General features: G+C 38.5%; 5 protein-coding genes across 5 annotated transcripts; 1 reads left to right on the top strand and 4 right to left on the bottom strand.

Moving 5' to 3' along the window:
- Positions 1–1250: 1250 nt before the first annotated feature.
- On the bottom strand, positions 1251–2196 carry PHYBLDRAFT_109165 (hypothetical protein; the record flags this gene model as incomplete). Its single annotated transcript, XM_018428098.1, has 3 exons — positions 1251–1481; positions 1595–1861; positions 2140–2196. 3 exons carry the CDS (start codon positions 2194–2196, stop codon positions 1251–1253), a joined length of 555 nt encoding a protein of 184 aa, XP_018294830.1.
- A 3936-nt stretch (positions 2197–6132) lies between these two features.
- Positions 6133–6309, top strand: PHYBLDRAFT_95683 (hypothetical protein; the record flags this gene model as incomplete). The annotated part of the gene is made up of 1 exon (XM_018443923.1): positions 6133–6309. A coding segment is annotated over one exon (177 nt), but the record flags the coding sequence as incomplete, so codon positions are not given.
- A 2608-nt stretch (positions 6310–8917) lies between these two features.
- Positions 8918–10040, bottom strand: PHYBLDRAFT_37677 (hypothetical protein; the record flags this gene model as incomplete). The annotated part of the gene is made up of 4 exons (XM_018440094.1): positions 8918–9455; positions 9520–9557; positions 9746–9855; positions 9963–10040. The coding sequence occupies 4 exons, from the start codon at positions 10038–10040 to the stop codon at positions 9151–9153; spliced, it is 531 nt and encodes a 176-aa protein (XP_018294828.1). The 3' UTR covers positions 8918–9150.
- Positions 10041–10523: 483 nt separating this feature from the next.
- PHYBLDRAFT_180225 (Zn(2)-C6 fungal-specific transcription factor) lies at positions 10524–12577 on the bottom strand. Its single transcript, XM_018438283.1, has 3 exons — positions 11859–12577; positions 11454–11681; positions 10524–11291 (listed from the first exon to the last, which is right to left on the bottom strand). Exons 1-3 carry the CDS (start codon positions 12361–12363, stop codon positions 11146–11148), a joined length of 879 nt encoding a protein of 292 aa, XP_018294827.1. The 5' UTR covers positions 12364–12577; the 3' UTR covers positions 10524–11145.
- Positions 12578–13801: 1224 nt separating this feature from the next.
- On the bottom strand, positions 13802–14385 carry PHYBLDRAFT_63013 (hypothetical protein; the record flags this gene model as incomplete). The annotated part of the gene is made up of 2 exons (XM_018441055.1): positions 13802–14102; positions 14309–14385. The coding sequence occupies 2 exons, from the start codon at positions 14383–14385 to the stop codon at positions 13802–13804; spliced, it is 378 nt and encodes a 125-aa protein (XP_018294826.1).
- Positions 14386–18840: the final 4455 nt, after the last annotated feature.

Raw genomic sequence — 18840 nt, 5'->3', positions numbered from 1 at the left:
TTACAGATTTCGCCTTTCTTTTTATTTTAAAAAAATACAGATATATTGCTTGGTCTTATACAAGTATTGCTCAATACTGTATAAAGCTAAATATTTTATCACATCCACCTACGTACATACAAGTATGTAATGTATGTAATGTATAAAGGTTCACAGTAGACCTGTATATACATAAATGGAAACCACGACAAAAGGTTACTTCCAATTAATTGTGTAATAGTTTATGATGAACTTAATATATTTGACTATACAACAAAACCTGTCTTTATTCCTCTAAAGTGGTTTAGGCACTAGATCCTCTACTAAGCTTGTTGATTTTTTGTGTGTGAAATATTTTTTTATAAGGAACACTTATATTGCAACTCTAAGCTAGCTCTATGATTAAATAATTAGAAAATATTGAAGAAAATTCGCAAGATATGAATTACATACGGAGAAGATCAATGTCTAGTATCTTGAAGTAAAGTACTGCATCTATATACAATAAAACAATCCACATACCACCACCAGCTATCCTTACATGTTCTCCCTGCTATTTATTTTCCTTCTTCATTTAAAACCTTGAACAAAATTTCTCCTAAAGGGACATGTTACTTTATGAATAAGGAATGCATAATATAATCCCAATATAATTATTAAATATTTTCATTTTCATTATTATTAGTAGTAGTAATAGTAGTATTTGAAGATTTTAGGTGTATTGAAAAGTCACTTCAACTATATATATGCATATGTATATATATCTGTGTTTGTGTGTGTGTCTTTAGATGTATAAAGCATACTTTAGATAATCAAGGTATAAAGATATTAATAGATAATAGGAATAGGAATATAAAAAAAAGAGAAGAAACAAAAAGAGGTAGATTTCTTACTTCTTTTTGTACGAAGAAGTAGTAAAATAGAGATCCAACAAATGGGCAAAAAAAAAGTAGAGGAATAAAGATCCAGGTAAGCGTAACACGACTTCTTTTTAATCGTTACTGCATACAAGAGTTGGATCCAATTTTGTTACCAGCAATTCAATTGGAATGATTAATCGGCAGTAGAGAGAGAGAGAGAGAGAGAGAGAAAGGGAGGAAGAAGAAGAGGATAAAGAGGTAGAGGTAAAGGGAGATAAAGAAATAAAGAAATATAAAGAGTTATAGAAAAAAAGGAAATATAAAGAGATATAGAGGAAACGACGAATTATGAAATAATGGGGGGCGGATAGGGATAGTAAATGAATGTGGATGTATAGGCTGGTATTATCATTAGAGAACAAGACACTTGAGTTTCTTCTTGTTCTTGTCTTTTGGTGGCATTTGTCTGTTGATTTGTCTGACGAGGTCGTAAAATACTTCATCGACGTTGATCTTGTATCGTGCTGATGTTTCATAAAACGGCTTTCCACCCCACTGCTGCGACAGGCGCATGCCCTGTTCTCTCGAGACCATTCTGTCTTCTTCAAGATCGCACTTGTTACCAACCAATACCATTGGAACCTAGATTCCAAACAAAAACCAAAAAATGATGATGTATTAATATTTCTTCTAACAGCCTACAGATCCACGCATATACATTTGTAATAAACCTTTATATATATATATATACTTACATTGTCTGTATTCTTTACTCGTTGGATTTGTACCCTCAGCTCCTGCAGCTCTGTCAGGGTAATCATGCTTGCAATAGAAAAGACCAAGAGAAATCCCTGGCCATTCTTCATGTACAAATCTCGCATGGCAGTGAACTGCTCCGTACCAGCTGTATCAAGAATTTCGAGCATACATTGCTGCCCATCCACCTCTACTTGCTTGCGATAAGAGTCTTCAATAGTTGGATCGTATTTCTCGACAAAAATGGACTGGACAAATTGAACAGTCTGATTGTGTGTACAGCATAGATGAAGTGAATAGCAATTATTTAAGTCAGCTTCACAGTCCATTTTCTTTTTTTCTCTCTCTCTCTTTCTTTTCCTTATACACTCCCAACTAAAGATATTTAATATACATCTAGCTCATAGCATTATTTTTATCATTATATCATTATATAGCTATCATAGTAGTTTCCTCAAATGAACGAGCTTCTTCTTCAGTGAGCCGAATTTGGTCAAACTAATTTTCGACTATTTTTCTCCCTTACAAGTCTCAGTAAACATACCAAGGCTGATTTTCCAACACCTCCAGATCCAAGAACGACTAGCTTGTATTCTCTCATTTTGATTTTGTTTTGGGTTTTTTTTTGTTTAGGGAATTGGTCGGTTGGGCTATTATGTGTCTGCGTGATGAGGGGACTGGGGTAAAGATTGTACGGTTTGTATTTTGCTGTTATTTCGTATGTCGTACTGATCAAGGTATTGATTGAATTGAATATTTCTTTCTTTCTTTCTTTCTTTCTGCCTTTTGTTGCACTTTAGCTTTCAGTGATTGTTGAGACGTAAAGGGCACGCTTCTTTTCAATGGAGAAAGACAGGCAAGATGAGATCAATTAGAAATGAGTAAATGATTGTCATTAGTTTTAAGTTATTCACCTTTTCTCTTTTTTTGCTTATGCTTTAAGCAAAGGGAAGAAGTGAAGAAAAGAAGAAGAAAAGATACGATAAAGAAGAGGAAGAAGAAGATCACGAAACAAAGAGAATAGAGCAACAAACACGTTGTGAATAAAAAAAAATTAGGGGGCGCTTCATTTCACGGGGGAAGAGGTTCAGTTGTTGTACAGGACCCTAAAAGTGGTGTGCCGGTGCCTTGAATGTTCGCGTTCCTGTGCACCATATTTCAGTCGAACCAAGCCAAAAAGAAAAGGGAAAAAAATTGTTCAAGAATCCTCGGCGATGATTTGTAGAATAGATTACTTTATATATGTATATGTATTTATATTATCTCATTTTTTTTTGGTTTTGTTTTTTAGGTTGGCATTCTGGAAGCTTAAACCTTTTATTATATTATATATCTAAAGAAAATGACAATTAGCTTGTAAATATGTCTTGTAGATTAGAAGCTACTGAATACAATACAATAAAATAATAAAAAGGTATTTGACTATCAGGTAAAAATTCAACAATAGCGTGCTGAGGCCCATTTTAGGCTTATTTGTGTTCGCCCAAGTGGAGGCGCTTGGATAGAACTTTTAAGAGAAGGAGGTGCGCTTGACTTTATTGACATTGAACAACATTTCCACTTTCTTTACTCTATCTTTGTCTCACCTAGCCATAACCTGTGATACATGAAATCTTGATAAACTATAAGAACAAGAACAAGAAGAACAAGAGCAAGTGGAAAAACCAGCACTTGTTTTTTCTTTCTTTCTTCTATGATCATATATTATAACCAGATATACTTTATATATATATTATAATAATAATTCCGGGCTTAAAGTCTAGCATAGTCACAGACTTGTTTCGACGGGCATGATCTGGCATAGCATAGCATAACACACTACAGCACACTACAGTGTAGCACATTACAGCATACTACAGCACAGCACAATACAGCATAACACAGCATAACACAGCACAACACACTATACTACAGCACAGTGCAATACGGCACAATACGGCACAAAACAGAGAATCTTATAGAAGCACGCAATGTAATATAGCTAACATATGTATATACATACATATCATTACAAAAAAAAAGCATCACTATGAAACTAACTAATAAAGAAAAGAAAAAAAAAGATACACCGTTATAAAATACAGTATAATTGTGACATCACATTCATTTCCAGATGAGGAAATGCACCCTTTTTTTTACAATCACGTTCAAGTAGAAAAGAATACCCTGAGCGAATATCCTATTGCTCTACTCGTGTTCAACTAAGCAAACCCTTTTTTCCCTTTCTTTCCCACTTTGCTATCCTTCCCTCCCGGTCTGGCTAGTTGCACTTGCAGCCAGTCCGTCAACTCCTCCTCCTCCTCCTCCAAAAGAAACAACAACAACAACAACAACAACTATTACTACTACTACAAAAACAAAAAGAAAGAACTCATCTCCAATCATTATAAAACCCAATCTCTCCGGGAACAGTTCTACAAAGACAAAGAACGTACCAGAGACAAACAAACAAAAAATAAGAAAGATAAAGCACACTCATTTAGCCCACCCCTTTCCTTATCCCTATTCATTCCTCTACCTCCTCGTATTTCTCTTACAAAAACAACCTTTTTTTAAAAGATCTATATACATATTATTTTATTTGAGCAAATATGAAATACATTACCATCTGCAAAGCTCTTTATGATTACCAGGCTCAAACCGATGAAGAACTTGATTTCAAAGAAGACGATATATTGTACATCCTAGAAAACAATGATCCCGATTGGTGGAAAGCACAATTGAAGGCTGAAGCTATTGAACAAGTTGGTCCTGTTGGACTCATTCCTGCCAATTATATTAGCGAGGTGTGTATGTGTGCTTATATACCGACTAAACTAAAAGGACCAAAACCAAAAAAAAAAAAAACAAGATCTGACCTGACCTGACCTGACCCTATTGTTTGTGTAGGCTGAACCCATGGGCGCTGTCAAGGCCATATATGCATATACCGCACAACAGGAAGAGGAACTCTCATTTGAGGAAGACGAAAAATTAGTTTTGTATGAAACTGATGATCCCGATTGGTACCTCGTTAAATCCAAGAAAGGTTCTATTGGCCTTGCACCGAGCAACTATATTGAAATGGTAAAGAGTCGTGTAAAAGACAAATAGGCGGAGACGAAAAATGAATTAAAGATGCCTAATGCTTCTTTTTCATGCAAGGTATCTGACCACGAGGTTACTGTCGTATCTCCTCGTACTACACCTGCTCAATCTACTCAAACTCCATCTGTGTCAGTCTTTTCGGCTATTTCAGTAAGCCATAATATATATAAATCTCCCTTCATGGACACAGTTCACCTATCTACATATCTATTACACTGATTACAGACTCTAACCATGTTATTTATTTTTTATTTTTTAGAATTCTACCGAGAAACCGTTGTCAATCAATCCAAAAGATGAAGCAATGTCTTGGTCTGTGAACGAATACGATGTTGAAAAGAAGAAGAAGAAGAAGAGTAAGGGTAGCTTATTAGTTGGAAACGGTATGCTTTGTTATGGAAGCGAAACAGATAAAGCATCCCCAGTCCGTCAATTCTCCATTACCAATGTCATCCACAATACACAGGATGGCAAGAACATTCATATTGAAATCTCGGACAACACAAGGACTGTATTCGACTTTCAGGCATCTTCTAAATCAGAGGCAAAGGCAGTCATGGCTAAAATAGAAGAATCTAAGGCAGCAAATGCTCACTCCTCTTCAGGCCCACAACATTCAGCACCAGCACCAATACAAGCAACACCAACCCAGCCTCCGACTAGCCTCATTGACCCCGAAGAAGCTCTTAGCTACAAAACACCTACAGCACCCATACCCACATCTGTACAAACACCTACACATGCATCCGTTCGATCTATATCCCCTGTCGCCGTTGAGCCACCAGCTCCCGTTGCGCCTCCATGCAAACCTCGGTGGGCTGTCGTGCTCTATGATTTTGAGGCTGGTGGAGATGATGAAATTTCAGCCCAGGCTGACCAGCAAGTGTTGGTTACTGACTATGTGAGCAGTGATGATTGGTGGACAATCGAACATCAAGATGGTAGGACAGGTATTGTTCCAATGACATACCTCAAATTCCAGGAGGATTATGACGCTGATTTAGCAGCTGAGGCTCAGATCCGCCGGCAAGAAGAAGAAGAGGAAGCAGAAGATACTCGTAGACGTTCGGAAGATGATGCAATGGCTCGACAACGCCGTAGAGAGGAAGAAGAGCGTGAAAGAAAGAGAGCACAAGAAGAAGAAGAACGTGAGCGAGAAATAAGACGCCAGGATGAAGCGGATAGACGTAGACGAATGCAAGATGAGGCTAAACAAAGAGAAGCAGATGCCAAGAAACAAGCCGCACGTGCAGCACCAACCTTGACAGCCTCTTCCTCGGGCAATTCCCCAAGACGCAGTCAGATTCCTGCACCCCCTCCTCCCACAAGACCACAGACGAGCAAGGGACTTCCATCAGACCACACCGTCAGATCTATTGCTGTTCCCAGTAACCGTTCTTTACCCGATCGCCCCAAACAGGCTAATGACCCCAGCAAACCTGATCCAAACAAGGTACGCACCTGGACTGATCGTACTGGTGCATTCAAGGTCGAGGCTCAATACCTTGCAATTCACGCCGGAAAGATCAGACTGCACAAGATTAACGGTGTAAAGATCGATGTGCCTGTTCAGAAGATGTGTGCCGAAGACTTGTACTTTATCGAAAGCGAAACGGGTATGAAGCTAATTGAGGATCGTAACGACAATATTCCACTTGCTCATTTGGCATCCAAGAATCCCGAGTCACAATCCAAACATCACTGGGATTGGTATACATATTTTATGAATGCTAATATTCCTGCAGAATCCAGCAAGCGGTATGCAGCCTCTTTCCAGGCCGACAACCTTGGAGAGGAAGATGTTCAGAAATTGACACATCGGCAGATGAAGTCACTTGGTATGGCTGAAAACCATGTCCAAAGACTCCAACGCTACATCGAGAATGAGGTTGCTGAGCCTCCTTCTGACAATGAAGGATCCAGCAAAACAATAATGAAAAAGACCAAGAAAACGGTTACCTTTGGAGGAACGAGCTTTATCGAAGATCCTGAAGAGAATGACTTTATGGGTGTTGATGATGTCCAGCGTCAGATTGAAGAGGATGAGAGAATGGCTCGTCAGTTACAAGAGCAAGAATCGAGTGATCATGGTTCTCCTGTGTTCCATGGCGGGGGACTTCAGCGTCGTGGTAAATAAATAACTTAAAAATGACATCTTGAAAGCGGTTTCAGCAAGAAAGAAAAAGATTATAGGGTTTAACTTATACTAATGCAATATGTTGGTTTATAAAAGGTACTGGTAGACCTACACCTACAAAGACTGCACCCAAGGATGTTAACATGGATTACCTGGAAAAAATCAAAACGCAGCTCAGTGGACACATTTTGGTACCTTCACCTACTCCTCTAGCACCATCACCGACTCCTGTTCATGCTGCTGTATCTGCTCCTATATCTCCTCCTGCTCAGCAACCTATCCAGCCACAACAACAACAGCAACAGCAACAACCTTCGACATTCAGCACGACACGTTCAATGAGTAATGGGTTTGATGATGATGCTTGGGCACCCAGATCAGCTGCTCCAGCCTCTCCTGCTTTCTCATCGCTCAATCCCATCAAGCCAGTCTGGAACCCCACTGTAAATACTAACACCAATACGTCTACCCCTCCGCCACCTCCACCACCTCCAATTCCTCAGACTGCTGCTCAAAATACGCCAATCGCTGCTGCTACGCCAATGACAAATACTTCTGCTTTCCAAACGTACGGAGGAGCACCCATGGTACCACCACAAATGCAGCAAGCACCTCCGCCCCCAGCTCCTGTCTCTCTTCCACCGCGTCAGCGTCCTACACCCCAACTGTCACAACAGAACAAGGTAGACTCGAACCTTTTGTCACAATGGACCAGCGGCTCTCCCCAACAGCAACAAAGATCTGTCCCCCCTCCTCCTCCTCCTACTATCAATTTCCAGCCTACTGGTCAACAAGCTCCATCTGTAAACCAATTTAATTTACAACAATCACAAACCACTCCTTTTATGAGCCAGCCACCTCAGATGACAGGCTTTGCTAATCAACAACAACAACAGCAGCAGCAGCAGCAGCAGCAGGCTCAGCATCAGCATGTTTTTAATAACATGGGTTCAAGCCCAAGTTTGCAATTCTCTCAGTTACAATTGCAGCCCACTGGGTTTAACCAGCAACAACAACAACAGCAGCAGCAGCAGCAGCATATGATGGGACAACAAACAACTCAGTTTACTGGAATGTCTCCGGTTACTTCTGTTAGTATACCACTTACATCTGTACTCCCACCACCGCTTCGTCCTTCTCCAATGATGAGTCATACCAATATCCAGCCTCAGCAATCGTCTAGCTATGGTTCTTCTACCACTGCTTCGTCCCGAAGCTGGGCAAATGCTACTCCTGACAATCCATTTGGTAGTGCACCTGTCCAGCAACAGCAGAGCTTGCAGCCTCAAATGACTGGAATGCATACATTTGGCTCTTCTGTTGGACCTTCGCCACAACAAGTGTTTGCATCCATGTCTGGTCAACCGACAGGATATCTTGCAGCTCAGCAGACTGGTTTTGGACAGGTTAACACTAATGGTCAGGGACTTTGTAAGTATTGAAATAATAAAGAGTAACCTGTAACATATGTTGAGTAGGAAGAGGGGAGGGGGGTTTCTTCATATGAGAACGAATTTGTGCTCATCATAACCATTTTCTCTCTCTTTTTTTTTTCTTTGGCATCTAGACTCCAATGATAAATACTCTGTGTTCAAGACGCTTGATCAATCAACTCCCAGTGTTTTTAGTTCTTCTCCTTCCATGGGTTTTCAACAGCCGCAAGCTACTGGGTTTGGACTCCAACAACAAACAGCCTTTGGTAACCAATCTGTGTTTGGACAACCCCAGCAACATCAACAGCAACAACAGCAGCAACAACAACAGCAGCAATTTTACCAGCAGCAGCAACAACGGTGGTAATTTGGCAAAAACAACAGAATGCATATTGTCTGTTTTGTGCTCTTTCGTACAATGTTACCAAAAGAAAAGAAAAAGAGACACTTTCTGTGTTATTTTTTTACATAGACTATTTTGTTTGTTTGTTTTTTTTTCCCTATCTCGTTCCTTTTTATCTCTTTGCATTTCTCTCTCTCTCTCTCTCTCTTTTTCACTCTTCTTTTAATACAAGACATACTACCCCCATTCTACTTTGTTTAACAAGAACACAAAAGAAAACAATCTACAGTATAAGCACACAATTCCTTTTCATTCATTCACTCACTATATATTTTAGTAATTTATTATTATTAATAATACAAATCATCAATAATGTGTTGTATATAATATATATATATATATATCTTTTATTAATGACTTTCAAAGAAAGCAAATAATAACAAACATGTGCTTTTTTTTTATCGACTATATCTATTACATCGCAAAATCACATATTCACTCTTTGTACTCTTTTTATAAGGGTGTATATGTTTAAATGATTTTTATTTTTATTCTTTACTCCTTGATCTCACCACACTCTGTGATGTCAACCTTGGCCAAAGGTCTGCCGCTCTGGGAACCCAACTGTTCGAGCTTCTCGAGGAGATCAGTGCCTTCGGTGACCTGACCAAAGACGGTGTGAGCACCATCCAACCAAGGGGTCTTGTCAAAGGTAATGAAGAACTGGGAGCCGTTGGTGTTGGGACCAGCGTTTGCCATGGACAAGAGACCCTTTGCGTTGTGCTTCAAGGTGAAGTTCTCGTCGGCGAACTTGTTGCCATAGATGGACTCGCCACCACGACCATCACCAAGAGTGAAATCTTCAAGAATGGATATATAAGTTTAGTTTATAATTATTTTTATATATTTCCTTGAAATCCTTACCACCACCCTGAGCCATGAAACCGGGGATGATACGGTGGCTGTGTGTTTATGTTATATATATATTGATTACATAAAGGAATAAATAAATAAATCATTAGAATTGAACTCAATTGAATTTGTGTGTTTTGTATATATTATGATTATGATTATTATGGTTTGGTTTGGTGTGAAACGCATTGACAGCTCAAAACAGACCGAAAAAAGAAAAAGAGACCGAAAAACTTACAAGCTGCTTCCCTTGAAGTGAAGAGGCTTTCCAGACTTTCCGATACCCTTCTCACCAGTGCAGAGAGCACGGAAGTTCTCGGCAGTCTTGGGGACAGTGTCAGCAAAGAGCTATATGTATACAGAGAATGTTATATATCAAATTGCTTATAAATATATGTGTTTCCAAGTCAATTATTAAGTTTCCTTTTTATCTTGCTTTTGCTCTTTTTTTTTACCTTGAATGTCATGCGACCGGCGGGCTTACCGTTGACGGCAATATCGAAAAAGACCTTGGGGATGTTCTTGGCAGCCATAGTGAAATAGAGAAGAAAGGAGACTGAAAAAGGATAAGAAAGACGCGTTGATGGAATTTTGTTCTGGCCCTGATGGATTATTGATTTTGTCCAGTCACAGGCAGTCCCTTTCATATTTTATTCCATCTCCTCCACACTCACAGTTATATCTATACTTTATCTATATTCACCACTACCCCTGTGTGTAAATATGAGTGTAAGTATGTAATGTATGCATGTATACATATTTTTATTTATATTTATATATATACTGTGTATTGTGTATTGTGTATGGTGGGGATAGGTATTTCCATAATTAATAAAATTGCCCCGCCTTGTTCTGTTAGGTTTCGGAACACACTCAAAAGACCACCGATGAATACCAAAGGGCTATTTCAGTACAATATAGGTGGACCGTGTTTGTTGTGAATGGACAGACCAGCTTGAATTCTATTTTTGAAATAAACACACACACTTAATACACAAACACACTCTTATATATATATATTAATATTATTATTATTTTATTCAAAATACAGTAATTGGTCAATGCAGAAAGTATTAATTATAATAATAAAATGGTCTGTCCAACAATCAATTATCAGATTTCCTCAAAAGACAATATTTGTTGTTTTTAGCATAAAAGTAATAACGAGCGGAAGAAGGTTCAGAGAAAAAAAAAGAAAAAAAATCAAATAAACGAAACGAATCGAAACAAATCGAAACGAAGCTAAACGAAAGAAGAAGAACAAAAAGGAAGAAAATAAAATATAAAATAAAAACCAAAACAAAAGAGAAAGGGGCCTAAGTGTATATAGTTATAAGAAGAAGAAGAAGAAGAAGAAGAAGTTTGTGTGTGATTTCTGTAGTGATTTTTTGTTTTGTTTTGTGAATAAGTAACTGAGTGCCTGAGTGCCTGAGTGCCTGAGTGCCTGAGTGACTGAGTAAGTGACTGAATGAATGAGTGACTGGGCGAGTGAGTGACAGTGAGGGTGCTATTTTTGTGTGTGATTTTGGTTTATATACACATGTAATGTTTGTACGTCATAAAAAAAGTAAAAGCAAGGTTTGGGTGCGGTTGAAGTATAACTTGAATGTAGAAGAGTGCTTGGTGACGCGTTGGTGCTTATATATGGATAGACATGTAAGGTGATACATGGCGAGAGGGAATCTTGTTTATGACGTGTGAAGAGAGGGGGTAGATTGGATAATTTGTGTTGCGATCCACAGATGCCAAAGTAGCAGCTGAAAACGTTAGGCATGAAAGTTGATCTTTTTGTTGTTAAAGTAAAAATAAAAATAAATAAAGATTGGAGTGTCAGAGAAATCAAAATCAAAATCAAAATCAAATCAAAATCATGGGTATACAATTTTAAACTCTTGAAGGGGGAAAGGGTTTTATAATATAATATATTTATTTATTTTATTTATTACCGATGATGCTTGGAATCTCTTCTTTTGTTGGAGGACAGTTCTGTAGATCTCTATAGGTGTCTATTGATGAAGTAGGCAGGGACCAAGATTGAGTTATTGGACCGGAGTGGTGATCAAGGCATAGGTTGGGTTTGACTTTTGACAGAGGTGCCAAACTATCTTGACATTGCCAGGGGTTTGATGTCATAAATGGGTAGCCTGCTTTTGTTACCAATCGCAACTTTTGTTCTTTTAGAATTCAAGCAAAGAGAGGGAGAAAGAAGTGTGTTTAGCATGAGGTAAAATAAAACACAAAAAACAACAACAACAAAACCATAACAACAACAACAACAACAAAATGAGACTATTCACACGCATAATATATAATAATAATAAAAAGTAAAAATAAAAATAAAAATAACTTACCAGCGCTCCTCTTCTTGTAACTATACTCCTGATTATTAGATTGCTTGTCATCGGCATCGGTTTTGGGGAACCAGGGCAGGCAAAGATAAGATGGCCGACTTTGACGTGTGGGTAATCTATTGGAAAGAATGCCGGGAGCAGTGACCGAGGGTGCTCTCTTGCGTCTACTATTGGGAGTGTGTGTACAAGCCTTGTCGTTGCAGACACAAAAGGCACATGGTTGATTTCCATCGCACCTTGTCTTCCGTTTTCGACATGTGTCACAGGCTGATCCAGAGCTCAAGCGCCGTGAGGACGTAGAGGTACTTGCCAAGAGCGTACTGGTGCTCTTGGAACGGTAGATTGGTCGTCTGTCTGACTTTGTACCTGGTGAGAGGTCTCTAGAGTTTGTAGAGTTATTTGGTGAGGGTTGGCGATTACTTGATAACGAAGAAGGAGACAGTGAGCGAGATGATGTTGGAGTTTGGCAAGTCATATCGCACTGGAAATGAGTTGTGGTTGACATCTTTGAGAAATAAAAGAAAATCTTATTTTTTTCTTTAAAAAAAAGTGAATGTAAAAGGGAGGGGGTTAATGAAATGAAGATTTGAAGGTTTGGAGATCTGAAGGTTTAAAATGATATGAGGAGTGGCGGTGAAGTGAGGTAAAATGAAGTGTTGTAGTGTGGTAAAGTGAGGTGAGGTGAGGTGAGGTGCTTTAGGGAATGAATTTGATTTACTATTTTTCTGGTGGGGGAATAAATCAAGAGCATTTTGGTTGAAGATTGGGCTTTATATATAAAAGAGAGCTTGGTAACCTTTATTCACCGCAGTTAGGTTAAGTAAATCAAGCCTTGTTGTTATTATTATTTTCTGTTTTTAAAAATAAAATAAAAAAAATAAAGGGTGAAGGATTCCACAACCACGGGGTTAAAAAAAAGTGATGATGGCCTATAGCAACGATGTATATAGCTAATTCTTTATTTGGCAAACGGCCGAATTCTTGCCGTTCACAAGAAAGAAAGAAAGAAAGAAAGAAACACACACACAAAACAAAAACACAAAACGGACATAGTTTGTGTATGTATTACTATTCGGCTATGCTCCTTTAACGGTGCCTGTATATTTACTCCAAAAGAAATATAAAAACGAAAAAAAAGAAAAAATTATAGTTAAAGAAGTGTGTTTTCCAATTAGTGGACAACAGGCGTCAAGCTTATTTAACTTTATTTTATATATATATTTGTATGTATATTATATTTTAATGCTTTAAAAGATAATGCTTATGCTAATGCTAACGCTAATGCTGATAATTAGCTTCGATTATTGTATATTCAATCTTATTGCAGGACGCGTATAGAGTCAAGATTGCATGAATGAAAAAGACCAGTCTTTCTAATTGGCTGTATTATTTTCAAAAAAGAAAAAAAGAAAGAGTTCTTTATCAGTTTAGTACACACACGCAAGACGCACACTACGCACGCTATATACACACACTACACACGCACAATACACAAACACACATGTACACACTCATTTATGTAAAAAACGATATTTTGGTGTGCTCTTGTACACCGATTCTTGGTACGCCTCGGTTGATTTTATTTTATTTTATTTTACTTTACTTTTTCAAGTGTTGTCAAGTCTCAACATTTGTTTTTATTCCAAAACAAGTCGTTACAAGAAAATTCGTACACCTTTCGGCTCAGCGTTTATAAAAAAAAAAGGGGGGTCCGGCCTAGCAACCCATTTATCTCTCCACACCAGTCCAAATACGGAGTGTTTAATGTGATGCAAACACATATTTATTTTTAACAAAAGTATATAAATTTTTATATATACATATATATAAAGGTTTATTCTAATAAAGAATGACAAACTCTGTTGCTTGTTTCAAAATCGCTTGTTTGATTCAATCACAAATGATACATACATTCATATATACTATTATTACTATTATTACTATTAAGATGGTTTATTACTCATAGTCAATAGTCTATCTTTTAGGCTGGTACAGTCGGCTGAAGAAAAGTGCTTCAGAATTGTACAAAGGCCAGTCAGAACAGTAGCAGTAAACACGGCAAACAAAAAGAAGGGTACAAGAACCGCAAGGCCCGTTGTGATGGAAACCGATACTGTCAGAATCCACATCAAAATTGCAGCCCAGCTTGTTGTAAAGAGAACAAACAGGACATGAAGTACGAACAAAGTGGCCGGAAGGATAAACAGTACACTAAATACTGTAATAAACACAGGGTCCTCCAGACTTTGTTGTTGTTATGGTTGCGTTTATTGTCATGGTTATTATCATTGTTGCCGTTGGCGTTGCCATTGGTGATTGGTCGTTGTTATGGTGATGGTGATAATGGCGGTGGCGGTGGCGGTAGTAGTGGTAGTGGTCGTGGTGTTATTTATTTATTTTTTAATGGAAATGAAATCAGCATGTACATTGGCACAAATAATATAATTTACACTGGCCAGAGGTAATCAAGAATAATCCAGACTTGATTAATTGAAAATGTAGTGGATTTAGTTGCCAAGGACACCATACTTCTTTCTCTTTTTCTTTGGCTTGGTTTGGTCTGATTTCAAAAAAATGAAAAAGAGAAGAGAAGAGATGAAAAGAAAATAGGAAAACTGTCTAAAATATCCTTTTCAAGAAAAATGTCACGAACAAGGCATTTGATCTTTTATATATAGTATATAATATATATATGTATATACAAAGAGTGACGCCAAGGCATTCACTCCCAATCAAATCTTTCTATCCTCTTCATTGTCTCCTTTGAGATAACATGAAGAAAAGGGATGTTAAAAGAGTGACGCAAAAAAATATGGATCGGATATTAAATTAGATGATCTCTCCTTGGACGATCCTCTTTTATACTGACATACACATACACAGACACATACGCAAACACATATATATATAACCATTAGCCCCCAGTAGACAAGATGTCTGGGCTGTCAATTAACGTTCAAGCAATTAATTATTTAATATGTTGCTACTGGTAACTAATTGACTACTATATTTATACAAAAAGATAGAGTGTTATTTGTTTGTATGTGGTTATATATCAAATTGGTAATTTGGTTGCCCATAACAACGCATTTCTGCAATATCCAAAAAAAAAAGAAGCATTTTTATTATATATATATATATATATATTAATTTTTTAATTTTTGAAATAAAATAAAAATAAAATACAATGATTTAATATAAATATATATATATGTATTATGTGAACCATTTCCACAGCCATCTTTTGTATAGATTTTTTCAGCTCACTCTTCTTTATACCCTTTACATACACATTTATTTATACTTTTTTTTTATAAAAAAAAAACAGCCCCAAATTCTCAAAAGGCTTGTTACATCTTCTTCTTCCTCCTTCTCTTCCTCTTTTAGACATAGACCATTATTAGACCTAACCTACAACAACCAAAGAAGAACAAAGATAAAATAAAAGTATATTTATTTTTCAAGGTAACAATACATTAAATAATAATAGTAATAATAATTATATTAGAGACCTTAAGAATCAAAGGAAGTATGTTGCATAATAAACTATGCAAAAAGAAAAAATAAAAGAAAGAAAAAAATAAAGAAAGAGGGAGAGAGAGAGAGAGCTTGATTAAGATATCTGTATAATCAAACGTACATAAAAGAGAGGGAGAAACAGAAAATGGTGTTTTTGTTGATCTAATCTCATAGAAAAAATGTCCAATCCATCTCCATTTTCCGACTCTTGTCCAGACACTACCATCGAATGGATGGAATCAACAACAGATTACATCAACAATCGCCCATGGGCACTTGACTCTATAGAATGGCCCAGAGAAAGCCATCCTGCTTGGATGCAACCACAAAATCATGTGTTGGTAGATGTAGAATCAAACACAAACACCCCTAGATATACAAGTCCACAAGCAGTGGTAGACTGGGATATCGATTCTGTAGTTGACGATGTATTTGAAACCAACTCTCGACCAAATCAACTACGCTATCAAGGTCAAAGTCAAGGCCAAGTTCAAGGTCGAGGTCGAGGTCAAAGTCAAAGTCAAATTCAAAGTCATAGGCAAGGTCAAGATCAAGACCAAGACCAAAACAATGGTCAAAACCAGGACCGAGACCGAGACCGAGACCAAGACGAACCTTGTGAGTCACTTTTACCTGCTAATGAAAACGACGACCTTTATACCTCTGCCTGGCCATCCGGAGAAACCTTTTGGCCAACTCAAAATAATAATACAATCCCATCTACTGTAGCGCAAGGCAGTACAATATCATCAACAAAGACAAAGATAACAACACTACAACCGCAGCTACAGATACAACCCCAATCACAAACACCAGTTGATCTTAATCAAGTCGAGGTGCAGAACAATAGTCTGAGGCTTAGCAGTGGATCTTCTGGAACTACATATGCTTCACAAAGCTCAGACTCGACCTATGAACCTAAAAGTGCCGTGCGAGAGACACATTTGCTAGATGGAACGGACACATTGTACAATGTGCTTCATCACCATGAAAAGACACTACTCACAGCAGATTACGGACGACCGACAGCTTCAACCACTCGGTCCTTGGAAGCCGACAGTATATCAGAGGCATTGGCATCGCTGGACCAGACCGATTATGGTGTGAGAACATTAGCCGAAAAAGAGACGATGGACCTCATACACGCCCTAGAACCCTTGTCAACTCGATCGATGTTTTCCGGAACAAATAAGTCTCAGGGAGACAAACATACTCTTCAATCGACCGTTCAACAATTTGATCCACTTACTACATCATCGACAAAATCTCATCCAAGCTCCACTGGTACCATTGGTGCCTCTTCTGCCTCTTTTATTACTTCTGCCACTGATGTCACCAGCCCACATCTTTTCCAGTCATCAAAACACACCTCTCACAACTCAGTTACAGCACGTGTATCTCTCGACAGTCAGGTGGTTGAATCAACCCACACACAAAAACCAAACCTGGATTTCAACAATTCCGGACGTCTTCCTCCCATCTCCGCCATCGACACACACAAACCAGCAATCATCAATCGCCCAAAGAAGCCACTTTCTAAGCTACAGACAAAACTACCAACTCCAAAAGTGTATTCATCATCTCGTCGTACAAGCATCACCTCTGGTGTTCCCATCCACTCGAATTCTTCTTCGTCTTCTACATCCCCAGCACCAGAACCAGTATCAGTACCAGCACACATACATGGTAACAAGACCATGAATCAGGTCCAAGATTTCGAGTCTGAAGAGTCTGAAGAAACCGAATCAGACGACAGGCCTGCATTGTTGTGTGTAAAATCAAGGTCCAATAAATCGATAACCAAGAACACGAAATCTAATCCGGCGGTGGGTGGCAGTAGTAATAGTAGTGGTGGTATATCATTGGGGAAATTTGGCTGGAAAAAACCATTTGGTGAAGACACAGCCGTACTGCCACCCATAGCAGCCATTGCTACACCCACGACTACAAATGTAAATACAAGTACGAGTACGAGTACGAATACGAATACGAATACGAATACGAATACGAATACGAATACGAATACGAATACGAATACGAATACGAATACGAATATGAGCATAAATACGAATACGAATATAAAAGTTACCGTATCAAGTGGAAAGGCCAATAAAGACCTAGTGGAATTCGATCCGTTACTTGTGTGCGAAGAAGATGGCTGTAGATGTGACAAGGATGACATGGAGATGCCTGCACAGGTGAACATTAAACTGAGTTCGATGATCAGACCAGCTGCCAGTAAGAAGCAGACTGACACCCAGCAGAGTGACAGCATGATCGATGCACTTCTCAAAACGATTCCTTCTACTCACGCATGTATCAATCCATCTCACAAAGTAAGTATATTTGTACGCCACTACTAAATACATACATACGCATATATATATATATAAGCGTGCTTGCGTTCTTGTATGTGCGTGCGTGCGTGCGTTTATAAAAAATAACAATAATAATAACAACAATAATAATGTGGGTATTCGCTTTCTTTACTTTACAAAAAAAAAATAACAACAACAACAACCGAACAAATATAAAAATAAAAGTCACCAACTAGCTCACTATCACCATCAAGAGCAAGTCAATCCGAATGGTGTGTCTCTACTCGTAATAATACGAATACAAATACCAGCATCAATATAAATCATAGCAATAGCAATAGCATTAGCAATAATCCAGTACAGCAAAACATGGACATAAAAAAGGACCCCTCAAAAACAACTCCTCTCACCCGCATTCCTCTTCCAAAAAGCAAGTCCTCTTCTAAACCAAACACACCAAAGGCAGCAGCTGTTCCAAGCGAGCAATATGTGTCAATGGCTAACCAATGGGACGAAAACAATGAACGCTTTGCCAAACCGCCCAAACGAGCTTCCAAACCTGCCGAAGAACCGCCTGCCCAAGTTCCCACTCGCTCGTCTACTCAAAAGACACCCCGTAGCAATATTCCTCGTAGTCGACACACGAGTTCCAAGGGATCCTTGGACACGTTTCCTATTGTTTCAGGAATGCTGCCGACTCCTTCTGCGACTGCTTCTACGGCGCACTACACCGCGCATTCTACAAACCTTGTGCGTAAGCCGTCTTGTGCAAGTGCCAATGATCTCCTTCAGGATCAATTTAGGAAAGAACGCGAAAAGTCTTGTCAGCTAAGCATAAACCCTGTCGTGGCCCAGGGTGTGCTAATACCACTCCATCAGCCGGACACGGTAGTCAAGGGGTCCCAGACCATATCATGGCACGACAGACTTCAAGGGATGGTTGATGGAGACGGCTGGGGAACTACTAATACTAATACTAGCTTGCATGGAAACAAATTGAAAGACGGAGATAACGGTGCTAGTGAAGATTCTGGTGTGAATGTTGGTGTACTAGTGGATGTGGACAATAGCAGTACAAGCACGTCAGCGAGTGCACGCGAAGAAGTCACTCGACTTTACCAACGGCACGAATCAGATCACGATCG

Source organism: Phycomyces blakesleeanus (assembly GCF_001638985.1).
Source record: "Phycomyces blakesleeanus NRRL 1555(-) unplaced genomic scaffold PHYBLscaffold_5, whole genome shotgun sequence".
Classification (NCBI taxonomy): Eukaryota; Fungi; Mucoromycota; class Mucoromycetes; order Mucorales; family Phycomycetaceae; genus Phycomyces; species Phycomyces blakesleeanus.
Note: the sequence above shows the minus strand (reverse complement) of the source record. Positions and strands in the feature narration are given on the sequence as shown.

Excerpts from the sequence above, each read along its gene's own strand:
- PHYBLDRAFT_180225 (XM_018438283.1), bottom strand. The coding sequence starts at position 12,363 with ATGTCAACCACAACTCATTTCCAGTGCGATATGACTTGCCAAACTCCA. Across the intron at positions 11,682-11,858 it reads TTACAAGAAGAGGAGCGCTG|AACAAAAGTTGCGATTGGTA; the intron begins GTAAGTTATTTT and ends GAATTCTAAAAG. Across the intron at positions 11,292-11,453 it reads AGAGATTCCAAGCATCATCG|ATCAACTTTCATGCCTAACG; the intron begins GTAATAAATAAA and ends AACAACAAAAAG.